The sequence below is a fragment of the Oryx dammah genome, unplaced genomic scaffold (genome assembly GCF_014754425.2).
Source record: "Oryx dammah isolate SB20612 unplaced genomic scaffold, SCBI_Odam_1.1 HiC_scaffold_26, whole genome shotgun sequence".
NCBI classification, from domain to species: Eukaryota; Metazoa; Chordata; class Mammalia; order Artiodactyla; family Bovidae; genus Oryx; species Oryx dammah.
The window spans coordinates 1,245,469-1,260,039 of NW_024070210.1; the positions used below are offsets into that span (position 1 = coordinate 1,245,469).

Below are 14,571 nucleotides of genomic sequence, written 5' to 3' on the forward strand. Positions count from 1 at the left end.
TGGGTTGGTGATATCATCCAACCATCTCATCCTCTGTCGTCCCCTTCTCCTCCCGCCTTCAATCTTTCCCAGCATCAGGGTCTTTTCCAATGAGTCAGTTCTTCACACCAGGTGGCCAAAGTATTGGAGCTTCAGCTTCAGCACCAATCCTTCCAATGAATATTCAGGACTGGTCTCCTGTAGGATGGACTGGTTGGATCTCCTTGCAGTCCAAGGGACTCTCAAGAGTCTTCTCCAACACCACAGTTCAGACGCATCAATTCTTTGGCACTCAGCTTTCCTTATAGTCCAACTCTCACATCCATACATGCATTTACTTATTTATACCTGCAAATACTTCAGTAGGTATCTCTAACATATAAGAACTTTAAAAAAGTAACCTCAGTGCCATAGTACGTTAGTATATCTAACAAATTTAACAAGAATTACTTGATGCCATCTAATACCCTATCCCTTTTTAATTTTACCATGTATCTCAAAAAAGGTCCTTTTACAATTTTCCCAACCAGAATCATAATGGGGCCATATATCTCATTTGGTTGATACAACCCTAAACTCTTTTAATCTATTGCAGTCTCTCGTACCCTTAAAGATGCTGATTCATTCAAGAAACTGGGCTGTTTTCCATAATTTCCCACTCTCTAAATTTGGCTGATTGCTTCTAGATAGTAAAATGAAATGAAATGAAATGTTCAGTCATGTCCGACTTTTTTCGACCCCATGGACTGCAGCCCGCCAGGCTCCTCTGTCCACGGGACGCTCCAGGCAGCAACACTGGAGTGCGTTGCCATTTCCTTCTCCAGGCCATCGTCCCGACCCAGAGCTCAAACCTAGGTCTCCTGCATTGCAGGCAGACGCTTTACAATCTGAGCCTCCAGGGAAGCTCCAGGGTGAGGGTGCTAGATAGTATGAACTCTTTAAATTGTTCTTTCACCATATATTTCTGGTAATAGTCTCCATTAGATTCATTTTTTTCCTAAGTCAAGAATAGTTCATAAGTGGGTGAATATATTCTCTAACCAGCAAAAATCTTTGAGCTTAAGAGGATCTTGAATTCTTTTATATTCCTAACATATTCAAAATGATACATTGTTTGAAGTTTGGCTATTTCACACAGCTTTGAGTCAGATTTGCAGTCACGACTCACATAATAGCTAACTTGTATTAAGTGCGTTTGTGAGCCGTGTACAAGTCTAAGCACTCTACCTCTGTGCTCATTTAACCTTCTAAACATTTTGCAGAGGAAACTGTCCACACACACAAAAATAAATAATCAATAGTCAATCTAGGAAGGAAACGGAAAATTTTGTTTGAGTCAACCTGATTGTAATCCAGGAGATGGTCTCCCAGATAACTCTGAGAACTGCTCTGAAGAGGTATAGGAGGAGGCAGCATGTATGTGATTTTGGCGAATGGTTACGTGCAATCAGGCCTTCCCTGGTGGCTCAGAGGGTAAAGAATCTGCCTGCAATGCAGGAGATCCAGGTTCAACTCCTGGGTTGGGAACAACCCTTGAAGAAGGGAATGGCAACCCACTCCAGTATTCTTGCCTGGAGAATCCCTATGGACACAGGAGCTTTTACAGTCCATGGGGTCACAAAGAGTTGGACACAGCTAAGCAACTAACACTTTCCCTTTCTTACATACAATTAATTCTCATCTTGGTAGAAGGTTACTGCTATTTGGGAAGAACAGATATCTTAGTTAACGATTTTAGTGCTTTTCTAAGTATAGGAAGATGCAATAAATTGGGTTCATAAAATTTTCTTCTGAAAACCTCTAACTACCTGAGGGTCAGTTCCGTTCCGTTCTCCCAGAGCACAGTCTCATCCTGATACTTGCCCTGAATTCCTTTCACAAATTCCTTTCAGTGGCTTCAGTGACTTGTGACTTGATTCTTGTAGAACTGGATCAGTTCAGTTCAGTTCAGTTGCTCAGTCGTGTCCGACTCTTTGCGACCCCATGAATCGCAGCAAGCCTGGCCTCCCTGTCCATCACCATCTCCCGGAGTTCACTCAGACTCACGTCCATTGAGTCAGTGATGCCATCCAGCCATCTCATCCTCTGTCGTTCCCTTCTCCTCCTGCCCCCAATCCCTCCCAGCATCAGAGTCTTTTCCAATGAGTCAACTCTTGGCATGAGGTGGCCAAAGTACTGGAGCTTCAGCTCTAGCATCATTCCTTCCAAGGAAATCCCAGGGTTGATCTCCTTCAGAATGGACTGGTTGGATCTCCTTGCAGTCCAACGGACTCTCAAGAGTCTTCTCCAACACCACAGTTCAAAGGCATCAATTTTTCGGCACTCAGCCTTCTTCACAGTCCAACTCTCACATCCATACATGACCACAGGAAAAACCACAGCCTTCACTAGACGGACCTTAGTCGGCAGGGTAATGTCTCTGCTTTTGAATATACTATCTAGGTTGGTCATAACTTTTCTTCCAAGGAGTAAGCGTCTTTTAATTTCATGGCTGCAGTCACCATCTGCAGTGATTTTGGAGCCCAAAAAAATAAAGTCTGACACTGTTTCTACTGTTTCCCCATCTATTTCCCATGAAGTGATGGGACCAGATGCCATGATCTTCGTTTTCTGAATGTTGAGCTTTAAGCCAACTTTTTTCACTCTCCTCTTTCACTTTGATCAAGAGGCTTTTTAGTTCCTCTTCACCTTCTGCAATAAGGGTGGTGTCATCTGCATATCTGAGGTGATTGATATTTCTCCCGGCAATCTTGATTCCAGCTTGTGTTTCTTACAGTCCAGCGTTTCTCATGATGTACTCTGCCTATAAGTTAAATAAGCAGGGTGACAATATACAGCCTTGACAGACTCCTTTTCCTATTTGGAACCAGTCTGTTGTTCCATGTCCAGTTCTAACTGTTGCTTCCTGACCTGCATACAAATTTCTCAAGAGGCAGGTTAGGTGGTCTGGTATTCCCATCTCTTTCAGAATTTTCCACAGTTTATTGTGATCCACACAGTCAAAGGCTTTGGCATAGTCAATGAAGCAGAAATAGATGTTTTTCTGGAACTCTCTTGCTTTTTCAATGATCCAGCAGATGTTGGCGATTTGATCTCTGGTTCCTCTGCCTTTTCTAAAACTAGCTTGAACATCAGGGAGTTCACGGTTCACGTATTGCTGAAGCCTAGCTTGGAGAATTTTGAGCATTACTTTACTAGCATGTGAGATGAGTGCAATTGTGTGGTAGTTTGAGCATTCTTTGGCACTGCGTTTCTTTGGAATTGGAATGAAAACTGACCTTTTCCAGTCCTGTGGCCACTGCTGAGTTTTCCAAACTTGCTGGCATATTGAGTGCAGCACTTTCACAGCATCATCTTTCAGGATTTGAAACAGCTCCACTGGAATTCCATCACCTCCACTAGCTTTGTTCGTAGTGATGCTTTCTAAGGCGCTCTTGACTTCACATTCCAAGATGTGATGTAGAACTGGATGGTGGGTGACATTCTTTATTTTACAATCCCCACCCTTTTGGTTTGAATTGTGACCAAGGTTTGGGAGGCATTTCACGACCAGTTTATCATGAGCTAGGAATGCTCATTCCCAGGTTAGGAAAAGATTTTCTTGATAGGCCACTCAATGTACTGTTATTGGGCTAGGTTCCTTTAACAGTAACCAAGAGCCTCTGGATTGCCTGTCTTTAAGATTTTTACTTTTAGCTGTGCTGGGTTTTCCCTGCTGCACGTGGGCTTCCTCCAGTTGTGGCAAGCACGGGTCAGTCTTCATTGCGGTGCTCTGGTCTCTCCGTGCAGGGCCTCTCTTGCTGCCGAGCACAGGCTCTAGGCACGTAGACTTCATAGTTGCAGCACATGGGCTCAGTGGCCCTGGCTCGTGGGCTCTAGTGCTTTAAATCAAGTACTTTTGGCGCACAGGCTTAGTTGCTCTGAGATGTGTGGGATCCTTTTGGACCAGGGATAGAACCTCTGACCCTGCATCACAGGAATATTCTTAACCACTAGACCAGCAGGGAAGCCCTGGACGGCCTGTCTTACTAGTCTGCTACAGTTCAGGAAACGATCCTCTCTCGTTGCTTTTTCCCCTATCTAGAATTACACTATTACAATCTTTGATCTTATAGAACTATGTATTTGATCAATCACTTCAGGTCATCTAATCACATTACTTTTATCTGAGGTTCAGTCACACATTGTGTAATGCAAGAAATGATCTTATAGATTAGGCAGAATATAAGTAATATAGCTAGTAACACTATTAAAATCATAAGTATGCATTTAAGCCAAGAATTTCCATAATATGTGATCCAGTGTTCTCCCAAGTTCCTCTGACCAGTCTGTTCTGTACCAGTCACCATCTTTAAGGGAAATGACATATTGGCATTGTATATAGAGTTCACCAAAGAAGTCTGCACTTACAAGCTGTGTGGTGGGTCATCAGTGACTCCCTTACAGGATTGTGAAAGGAATGTTATCTTCTAAGGAATTACCTAGTTGGCATCAGAAAAAGAAAACAACAAAAAAACAAACAAAATAAGTTGATGGTCATGATTGAGCAGGCATTTCTGTCATTGGAAGAGAGAGCGAGACTGTGTGCTTGCAGTCGAGTCGCTCAGTCATGTCCGACTCTTTGCAACCCAACAGACTTTAGCCCTCCAGGCTCTTCTGTCCCTGGGATTCTCCAGGGAACAGTACTGGAGTGGGTTGCCATTTCCTTCGCCAGGGGATGTTCGCCACCCAGGGATCAAACCCTGGTCTCCTGCATTGCAGGCAGATTCTTTACCTACTGAGCCTCTTGGGAAGTCCTTCTCTTACTGGGAAGGACTCCTTAATGCGAAATACAGATACACAATGCACACTAGTGGGGAGGGCGGAGGTACAACGGGTAGAGAAAATTTTCATTTCAATTTCATCAAAACAAAGCTAGGGGAATCTGATTAATTTGACTCACTCAGCAGGTCAGGGTGTAAACTCAGGAGCGGAATCAGAATTCCAAATTCCTAGAACTTTCTGCTCTGAAGAACTGGCACCCTCTCAGTATTTCCTGGTTCTCAAAGAAGCAAGCAGGCACTGGTGACTGGGAGGAGCTCCCTCCCGCCCCGCCCCGCCCCGCCCCGCCCCTTTCGTTCCCTCCCTTTTTCATCTCGCCCCGCCCCCATGGCTGAGGACTAGGCTCAGGGAGCGAGAGAAAACCACACTTCCCAGCGTGCACCGCCACCGCAACGGCCTTACTGTCGGCCTCGGGCTCCCGGAGCCATCTTTGTGGGGTGAGGAGGCGGCGCGGCCTGTGACCATGGCGCTCTTCCCCGCCTTTGCGGGTGTCGCCGAGGCTCCGGACGGCAGGAGGAAAGGTGAGCCCCCAGGAGGGATGCAGAAGGCGCTCGGCGGGCTTGGAGGGGAGTCCCTTGGGCTGGCTCTCGGCGCTTGCCTTGGGTTTGTTTATCCGCTTGTATCCCAGAGTTCTCCGCGGCGCTGCGGGGCCTTCTGGGAGGCCGGCCTCTCGGCGGCCGCAGCTGTAGCGTCCAGAGGCGGGGGGAGGCGGGAGCGGGCGCGGGCGGGGGGCTTCCGTACGACCTTCCCGAGGCACGGAGGTGTTTTCACGGGGAGACTCCTGATGCAAGGCTGGGTGTCCTTCATTACAGCTTGCTTTCTTCCCCGTTTTACTTATTTCTGAATCGCCTCCCGGGTGCCTGTCTGTTGGCCGAACCAGAGCTAGAAAATTAGGGTCCGAAGCCCAGTCAAACGTAGTGGGTGCAGCTGCTGGGAATAAGCACTGGCATCTGTTTACCGAAGGCTGGCTGTAGGTCAGGCAGTGGTGTTACATACTTTATTCAAGCCGTGAACATTCCCAGGAGCTCTGCGCTGTTACAGATGTGACACACAGTGAGACCACTGGGTCTTTTGTCCGACAGACGTTTTCCACCGAATCCTCATGGTGTGCTAACCTGCTTCTCTGCCCTCCCGCCTCAGTCGTGTCCAGCTCTGTGTGACCCCACGGACTGCAGCCCACCAGGCTCCTCTATCCACAGGATGCTCCAGGCACGAATACTGCAGTGGGTTGCCAAGACCTCCTCCATGGGATCTTCCCAACGAGGGATCACACCCGCATCTCTCGGCCTCTAGCATTGGTGGGCGGGTTCTTTGACCTCTGAGCCAACAGGGAAGCCTCTCTCTACCCTAGAATTTCCTGTCAGTTCAGTTCAACTCAGTCACGCAGTCTGACCGACTCTGCGGGCCCATGGACTGCAGCACACCAGGCCTCCCTGTCCATCACCAACTTCCGGAGCTTGCTCAAACTCATGTCCATTGCGTTGGTGATGCCATCCAGCCATCTCATCCTCTGTCGCCCTCTTCTCCTCCTGCCCTCAGTCTTTTCCCAGCATCAGAGTCTTTTCCAGTGAGTCAGTTCTTCACATCAGGTGGCCAAAGTATTGGAACTTCAGCTTCAGCATCAGTCCTTCCAATGAATATTCAGGACTGATTTCCTTTAGGATGGATTGGTTGGATCTCCTTGCAGTCCAAGGGACTCTCAAGAGTCTTCCTCAGCACCACAGTTCAAAAGCATCAATTCTTCAGTGCTCAGCTTTCTTTATGGACCAACTCTCATATCCACACATGATTACTGGAAAAACCATAGCTTTGACAAGGCGGACCTTTGTTAGTAAAGTCATGTCTCTGCTTTTTAATATGCTGTCTAGGTTGGTCATACCTTTTTTTCCAAGAAGCAAGCGTCTTTTAATTTCATGGCTGCAGTCACCATCTGCAGTGATTTTAGAACCCAAGAAAATAAAGTCTGTCACTGTTTCCACTGTTTCCCCATCTCTTTGCCATGAAGTGATGGGGCTGATGCCATGATCTTAGTTTTCTGAATGTTGAGCTTTAAGCCAACTTTTTCACTCTCCTCTTTCACTTTCATCAAGAGGCTCTTTAGTTCCTCTTCACTTTCTGCCATAAGGGTAGTTAGTGTCAGCTCCATATCTGAGGTTATTGATATTTCTGCCAGCAATCTTGATCCCAGCTTGTGCTTTATCCTGCCTGGCATTTGGCATGATGTACTCTGCATATAAGTTAAATAAGCAGGGTGACAATATACAGCCTTGACACACTCCTTTTCCTATTTGGAACCAGTCTGTTGTTTCGTGTCCATTTCTAACTGTTGCTTCTTGACCTGCATACAGATTTCTCAGGAGGCGAGTCAGGTGGTCTGGTATTCCCATCTCTTGAAGAATTTTCCACAGTTTGTTGTGATCCACCCAGTCAAAGGCTTTGGTCTAGTCAATAAAGCAGAAATAGATGTTTTTCTGGAACTCTCTTGCTTTTTCGATGATCCAGCAATGTTGGCAATTTGATCTCTGGTTCCTCTGCCTTTTCTAAATCCAGCTTGAACATCTGGAAGTTCATGGTTCAGGTACTGTTGAAGCCTGGCTTGGAGAATTTTGAGCATTACTTTGCAAGCGTGTGAGATGAGTGCAATTGTGCAGTAGTTTGAGCATTCTTTGGCATTGTCTTTCTTTGGGATTAGAATGAAAACTGACTTTTTTCCAGTCCTTTGGCCACTGCAGAGTTTTCCCAAATTTGCTGGCATATTGAGTGTAGCACTTTCACAGCATCATCTTTTAGGATTTGAAATAGCTCTACTGGAATTCCATCACCTCCACTAGCTTTGTTCATGGTGATGCTTCCTAAGGCCCACTTGACTTTGAATTTCAGATGTCTGGCTCTAGGTGAGTGATCACACCATCGTTATTATCTGGGTCATGAAAATCTTTTTTTTGTACAGTTCTGTGTATTCCTGCCACCTCTTCTTAATATCTTCTGCTTCTGTTAGGTCCATACCATTTCTGTCCTTTATCGAGCCCATCTTTGCATGAAATATTTCCTTGTTATCTCTTATTTTCTTGAAGAGATCTCTAGTCTTTCGCATTCTATTGTTTTCCTCCATTTCTTTGCACTGATCAGTGAGGAAGGCTTTCTTATCTCTCCTTGCTATTCTTTGGAACTCTGCATTCAGATGCTTTTATCTTTCGTTTTCTCCTTTGCTTTTCGCTTCTCTTCTTTTCACAGCTATTTGTAAGCCCTCCTCAGACAAGGATTTTGCCTTTTTGCATTTCTTTTTCTTGGAGATGGTCTTGATCCCTGCCTCCTGTAGAATGTCACAAACCTCCGTCCATAGTTCTTCAGGCACTCTGTCTATCAGATCTAATCCCTTGAATCTATTTCTCACTTCCATGGTATAATCGTAAGGGATTTGGTTTAGGTCATACCTGAATGGTCTAGTGGTTTTCCCTACTTTCTTCAGTTTAAGTCTGAATTTGGTAATAAGGAGTTCATGATCTGAGCCACAGTCAGCTCCTGGTCTTGTTTTTGCTGACTGTACAGAGCTTCTCCATCTTTGGCTGCAAAGAATATAATCAGTCTGATTTTGGTATTGACCATCTGGTGTTGTCCATGTGTAGAGTCTTCTCTTGTGTTGTTGGAAGAGGGTGTTTGCTATGACCAGTGCTTTCTCTTGGCAGAACTCTATTAGCCTTTGTCCTGCTTGATTCTATACTCCAAGGCCAAATTTGTCTGTTACTCCAGGTGTTTCTTGACTTCCTACTTTTGCGTTCCGGTCCCCTATAATGAACATGTTTTTTGGGTGTTACTTCTAGAAGGTCTTGTAGGTCTTCCTAGAACTGTTCAACTTCAGCTTCTTCAGCGTTACTGGTTGGGGCATAGACTTGGATTACTGTGCTATTGAATGGTTTGTCTTAGAAACAACAGAGATCATTCTGTCGTTTTTGAGATTGCATCCAAGTGCTGCATTTCGGACTCTCTTGTTGACCATGATGGCTGCTCCATTTCTTCTGAGGGATTCCTGCCCGCAGTAGTAGAGACATTACTGTCTACTATTTAACCCATTGCAGTCCATTTTAGTTCACTGATTTCTAAAGTGTCGACATTCACGCTTGCCATCTCCTGTTTGACCACTTCCAATTTGCCTTGATTCATGGACCTGACATTCCAGGTTCCTATGCAGTATTCCTCTTTACAGCATCGGACTTTACTTCCGTCACCAGTCACATCCACAACTGAATGTTATTGCTTTGGCTCTTCATTCTTTCTGGAGTTATTTCCCCACTGATCTCCAGTAGCATATTGGGCACCTACCGAATTGGGGAGTTCACCTTTCAGTGTCTTATCTGAAATAACAGGGAGGGAACACAGCCCCACCCATCAACAGAAAATTGGATTAAAGATTTACTGAGCATGACCCAGCCCATCAGAACAAGGCCTCAGTCTCTCCCATCAGGAAGCTTCCATAAGCCTCTTATCCTTCTCCATCAGAGGGTAGACAGACTGAAAACCACAATCACAGAAAACTAACCAATCTGATCACATGGACCATGGCCTTGTCTAACTCAGTGAAGCTATGAGCCATGCTGTGTAGGGCTGCCAAGATGGACGGGTCATGGTGGAGAGTTCTGACAAAATGTGGAGAAGAGAATGGCAAACCACTTCAATACTCTTGCCTTGGGAACCCTATGAACAGTAGAATTTCTTGTAAGCTGGTAGTTAGATCTAGAGAGCTAGGTTCCGTTTGAAAATACCTTACTGGGTTTGCTCTGCACTTGCCGTTGATCCAAATCGGGAGGCTGAGCTGCCTAGTTCCCTTTCCCTTAGTGGTTAAGATGGACCAGTGGGCTCCTGGACAGCCTGTTACATCCGTTAGGAAGCTGCCCATGCGTCTTTCACCCAAAAAACTTCCATCTCTGTTCTCCAACCTTCTCCTACCGGGTAGAACTTTTATTAGTCAGTGGCGTCCTTCCATTTTTTTTTTTTTAATCCTTAATATGAGCAACTACATTTCCCTTCCTTTTCTTCTTAAAAGTATAGTTGATTTACCGTGTTTGAGGTGTACAGCAGGGTGATCCAGCTATATATATATTCTTTTCCAGATTTTTCCCATTACAAGTTTCTACAGAATATGGTTCTCTGTGCTGTACAGTAGGTTCTCGATGTTTCTCTATTTTATATATAGTATGTATCTGTTAATGCCAAGTCCCAAGTTTATCCCCACCCCCCACTTCTGTTTCTAAACTGCAGAGTATTCTGCATTTTACCTTAAATCCCAGAGATCGCTCTCCACTGGAGTGTATAAATCTTTCTGTTCTTTTGGCTGGTACCTAGTGCTCCACCAAGTGAATGTCACTGACTTTATTCTGTTTGTCCCTCTTAAGGACATTAGAACTGTTTCTGGTGTTTTGCTGTTAAAAACAGAAGTACTGTATTTTGGGCCTTATGCTGTAAAGTGTTATGAAAATGTAAGATGGTGTTAGTACTGATGTGTGCAGTTTTAATTAAAAAAAAAACAAAAACACCACAACTCCTGGGCAGCAGTACCAAAGCTAGTGAGAGAGGCTGTGTCCTCCACTCTCTCAGTTCTGTTAGGAGTTAAGCCAGGATTAAAGTAGGCATCATAGTCAGTAAGCGTTTTGGGGAGGCTGAGTTCAGCAGAATTCATTCTCTCAACAAACAGGTGTCCAGCGCCTCCCTTGTGTTAGGAGCAGCAGAGAGCCCAAAGGGTGTGATCCTTCCAGGTCCTGAGCTTTCCTTTCTGCATCATCAGGTTGATGGGGACTGTCTACTCTAATAAAACATTGTTGCTTGGGAGTCAGACATCTGGACAGAGTTGGGATGAAAGAGATGAGGCTTATGAATGAATGAATGAGACCGTGCTCTTGCACTTGGTCGCTCAGTTGTGTCCAACTCTGCAACCCAACAGGCTTTAGTCTGGCAGGCTCCTCTGTCCATGGGGTTCTCTAGGCAAGAATACTGGAGTGGCCTGCCATTTCCTTCTCCAGAGGATCTTCCCTACCCAAGGGTTGAACTTGGCTCTCCTGCATTGCAGGCAGATTCTTTACCCACTGAGCCACCTGGGAAGTTCATGTGTTTCTGACGTGAAAGTATAAGTCGCTCAGTCATGTCCGACTCTTTGCAACCCTAGGGACTATACAGTCTGTGGAATTCTCCAGGCCAGAATACTGGAGTGATTAGTGTTTTCCCTTCTCCAGGGGGTCTTCCCAACCCAGGGATTGAACCTGGGTCTCCTGCATTGCAGGCGGATTCTTTACCAGCTGAGCCACAAGAGAAGCCCAAAAATACTGGAGTGGGTAGCCTGTCCCTTCTCCAGCGGATCTTCCCGGCCCAGGAATCGAACCGGGGCCTCCAGCTTTGCAGGCGGATTCTTTACCAGCTGAGTCGTCAGGGAAGCCTCCTCTAACATAAATGCTACCAGTGTTTTCTTAGGCAGTCTCCTGGGGCAATAGAAATAAAGAGAAAACAGATGGGGCCTAATTAAACTTACAGGCTTTTGCACAGCAAAGGAAACCATAGACAAAAGGAAAAAGACCACAGAATAAAAGAAAATAATTGCAAATGACACAGCTGACGATGGCTTAATTTCCAAAATATACAAATAGCTCATATCCATTCAGCAACAGACGCTAAAGGACCCGGAGAAAAGTGGCCAGAAGGCCTAAGACGCTTCTCTAAAGAAGACATACTGATGGGCAGTAGGCACCATGAAGAGATCTCAGCATTGCTAATTATTAGAGAAAAGCAAACCAAAATTACAATTAGGTACCAAGTCAAATGGGTCAGAATAGCCATCATCAAAAAGTCTACAGATAACAAATGCTGGAGAGGGCGTGGAGAAAAGGGAACCCTCCTACTCTGCAGGTGGGAATGTACGTTTGTGAGCCACTATGGGGAACACTGTGGATGTTCCTTAAAAACTAAAAACAGAGCTCCCATAGGACGCAGCGACCCCACTCGCAGGCATGTATCTGGAGAAGACAGTACTCTGAAAAGATAGCTGTGCCCCAGTGTTCGTTTCAGCACTGTTTACAGTAGCCGAGATGCAGAGACAGCCTGGCTGCTCGTCAGCAGGTGAAGGGCCAAGGGAGGGAGGCACAGACGCAAGCGGGGTGCTGCTCAGCCAGGGCGAGAGAACGCCGTGGTGCCAGCGATGGACAGACACCACGTGGCGTCACTGACGTGGAGTCTGAACGATGGCACAGACGAGCCTGTCTGTGAGATACAGAGAGACTCGGGGGTAGAGAACAAACGCGTGGTGCCGCAGGGGAAGGGGCTGGGGGCGGGTGGGCTGGGCATGTGCGGTTAGTAGATACAGACTGTTGTGTGTAGAGTGGATAAACCGCAAGGTCCCCGGAGCGGCACAGGGACTGGGTTCAGAACCCTGGGGAAACTGTAATGGAGAAGGGTGTCAAGTAGAAGGCGCATAATGTGGCCTTCCCAGATGGCTAGCGGCAAAGAACCTGCCGGCCGCGGCAGGAGACTTAGGAGGCGTGGGCTCAGTCCCTGGGCCAGGAAGACCCCCTGGAGAAGGCCTTGGCAAGTCAGTCCGGTCTTCTTGCCTGGAGAATCCCATGCATTGAGGAGCCTGGCAGGCTGCAGTCCGTAGGGTCACGAAGAGCAACTGAAGCGACTTCACACACGTGTGTATAATGGAGTTACTTTGCTGTACAACACAAATCAGCACATTTTAAATCAAGTACACTTTGATAAGTAAACTATATGCGATTCACTAGTCTAAATGTTTACAAATACGTATGAAGTCATTGAATCCTCACAACGACTCTATGGAGTCAGTACTATCGTCAGCATTCTTCAGGAGAAGGAAGCAGAAACACAGAGCCAGGATTTGGGCTTTGACTTGGGCTCAAGCAGTCTAGCTTCAAAATCATGGACTCTTTTATTATTTTTTTTTAATTTTGCATATTTTAATTTCAGAACTAAAAAACCACAACACACAACATTTAAAGCTCCCTGCTGTCTCTGGCTTCTCACTCGAGGAGCCCCAGGCCTACTCCACCACACCTGTGCCAGGATCAAAGTGGGCCTGAGCGTTGACGGAGATGAAGCCTGTGTTCCCATAAACAAGCCTCTTTGCTGCTGAGCTTCTGAACCATAGGTCTGCTTCTGTTGCTCTCTGGGAAACGCAGACACCATCACGGCCTTTCAAGGCCGCTGAGCCTCTCTGGCTCCACTTCGCTCCTGCTTCCTCTCACTGGCGGAGGTTCAGCCGTGACAGCGCCTCCTGCGTGGCAGTCACGCCTTCTCCCTTTCAGGCCTCTGTACACACCGCCCGCCCTGCCTTGACCCCCCTGGGAGCACGCGGGCCTGCTGTCCGCTCGCCGTCCGGCCTTACGAGCTGTCCCCGCGGGCAGCTCTCTCTCGCCCTGCCTCCTCTGCACTAGGGAGCCCACCTGTGCTGCCGCTCTCCCTGTGGCCGTCCTCTTTCCCGGCCTGCGTCTCGCTGCCCGTGACCGAGTGGCCTGCGTCAGGCCCCTGAGGGCCATCCTGGGCATGTCCTGCTCCCTGAACATCTCCAGAACTCAGAACAGTGGCTGGCTCTCGGTGAAGACGTGCTGATGAAAGGGGAGGCTGGGAGAGACGAGGGCTTAGTGTTTCGTTCAGAGTTGCACAGCGGGTAGACGAGGAAGCCGGTGTCTGAACACGGGTCCTTCCGATACCAGAAAGTGTACTGTGAACCGCGCTGTGATAGTGCGGTGCTGGGGCTTGGTCGTTCACAGTTTCCCTCTGGGTCCCGGGGTCTCTTCGAAGCATGTTAACTCTGTGGGAAGGCTGGCCTTGCGGAGGTCCTCTGTACTCACTGTCTTCCGTGCAGTTCTTAGCCATGTGTCCAGGTGCTTTCTGCGTGAAAACTTGCACTCTTAGACTCTGTCAGGAGCCGGACGGAGAGCTTGGCGCCCTGTTCTTTGAAGGAGCAGCGCCCTTCCCTAACGCACGTGTTATAGAGCCCTGGAGTCCTTTGGAATTAGCGTCCCTGGAGGGTGGTGCTCGCCTCTGTTCATGGGAACAGTCGGTGTTCCTATGTTACACCAGTCTCCTCTCCTGGAAGGTAGAGCTTTCCTGTCATACCTCCCCTAAGTGGAGAAACAGTTACCTTAGGACGCCCCTTGCTGAGGGATGCACAGAGCAAATCCGGATAAAGCAGAGGCGGTTCCACACTCTGGCGGCTTGGTGCTGAGCTGCGGATCCTGGTTCCTGGGGAGCGAGTGTGGCGGGGCCCCTGTCTGCCTAGGGTGCTCGCTGCAGCACGAATGTGGAATGCTCCTTTTGCTTTTTGCCTTTTTTTTTTTTTCCTGTAAGCACTAAAATCCTCTTTGGATTTCTTTAGGTTAGCGAAAATAGGTACTCATGTAGGCCTTTTGGGGAAAAAAAGTGGCGTAAAGTGAACTGTAGAAAAGCGGAGGATACCCATCACACGATGAGAAATGGCTGCAGAGCAAGGGTGTTTTATCCAGTCGTGATTCAACATCTGTGTCTAAAGTTTAAATCTGTCTGTGACAATTCCTTCTTTCCTTTATCTATATGTGTTAGTTGCTTTAGTCACGTCCAACTCTTTGTGACCCTGTGGACTGTAGCTCTCCAGGCTTCTCTGTCAATGGGATTTCCCAGCAAGAACACTGGAGTGGGTTGCCATTTCCTTCTCCAGGGGATTTTCCCAAGCCAGGGGTCAAACCTGTGTCTCCTGTATTGGAGGCAGATTCTTTACTGTCTGAGCTACCAGGG

The 14,571-nt window shown here is 47.1% G+C and overlaps 1 protein-coding gene across 1 annotated transcript in view; it reads left to right on the forward strand.

The window, feature by feature from the left end:
• Positions 1-5,182: 5,182 nt before the first annotated feature.
• The window catches only part of NRDE2 (NRDE-2, necessary for RNA interference, domain containing), a 46,621-nt gene continuing 37,232 nt past the window's right edge, over positions 5,183-14,571 (forward strand). Inside the window, exon 1 of the mRNA XM_040227467.1 lies at positions 5,183-5,321. Within this exon, the coding sequence (XP_040083401.1) occupies positions 5,264-5,321 (58 nt within the window). The 5' untranslated portion in view covers positions 5,183-5,263. The remainder of the gene's footprint in view (positions 5,322-14,571) is intronic.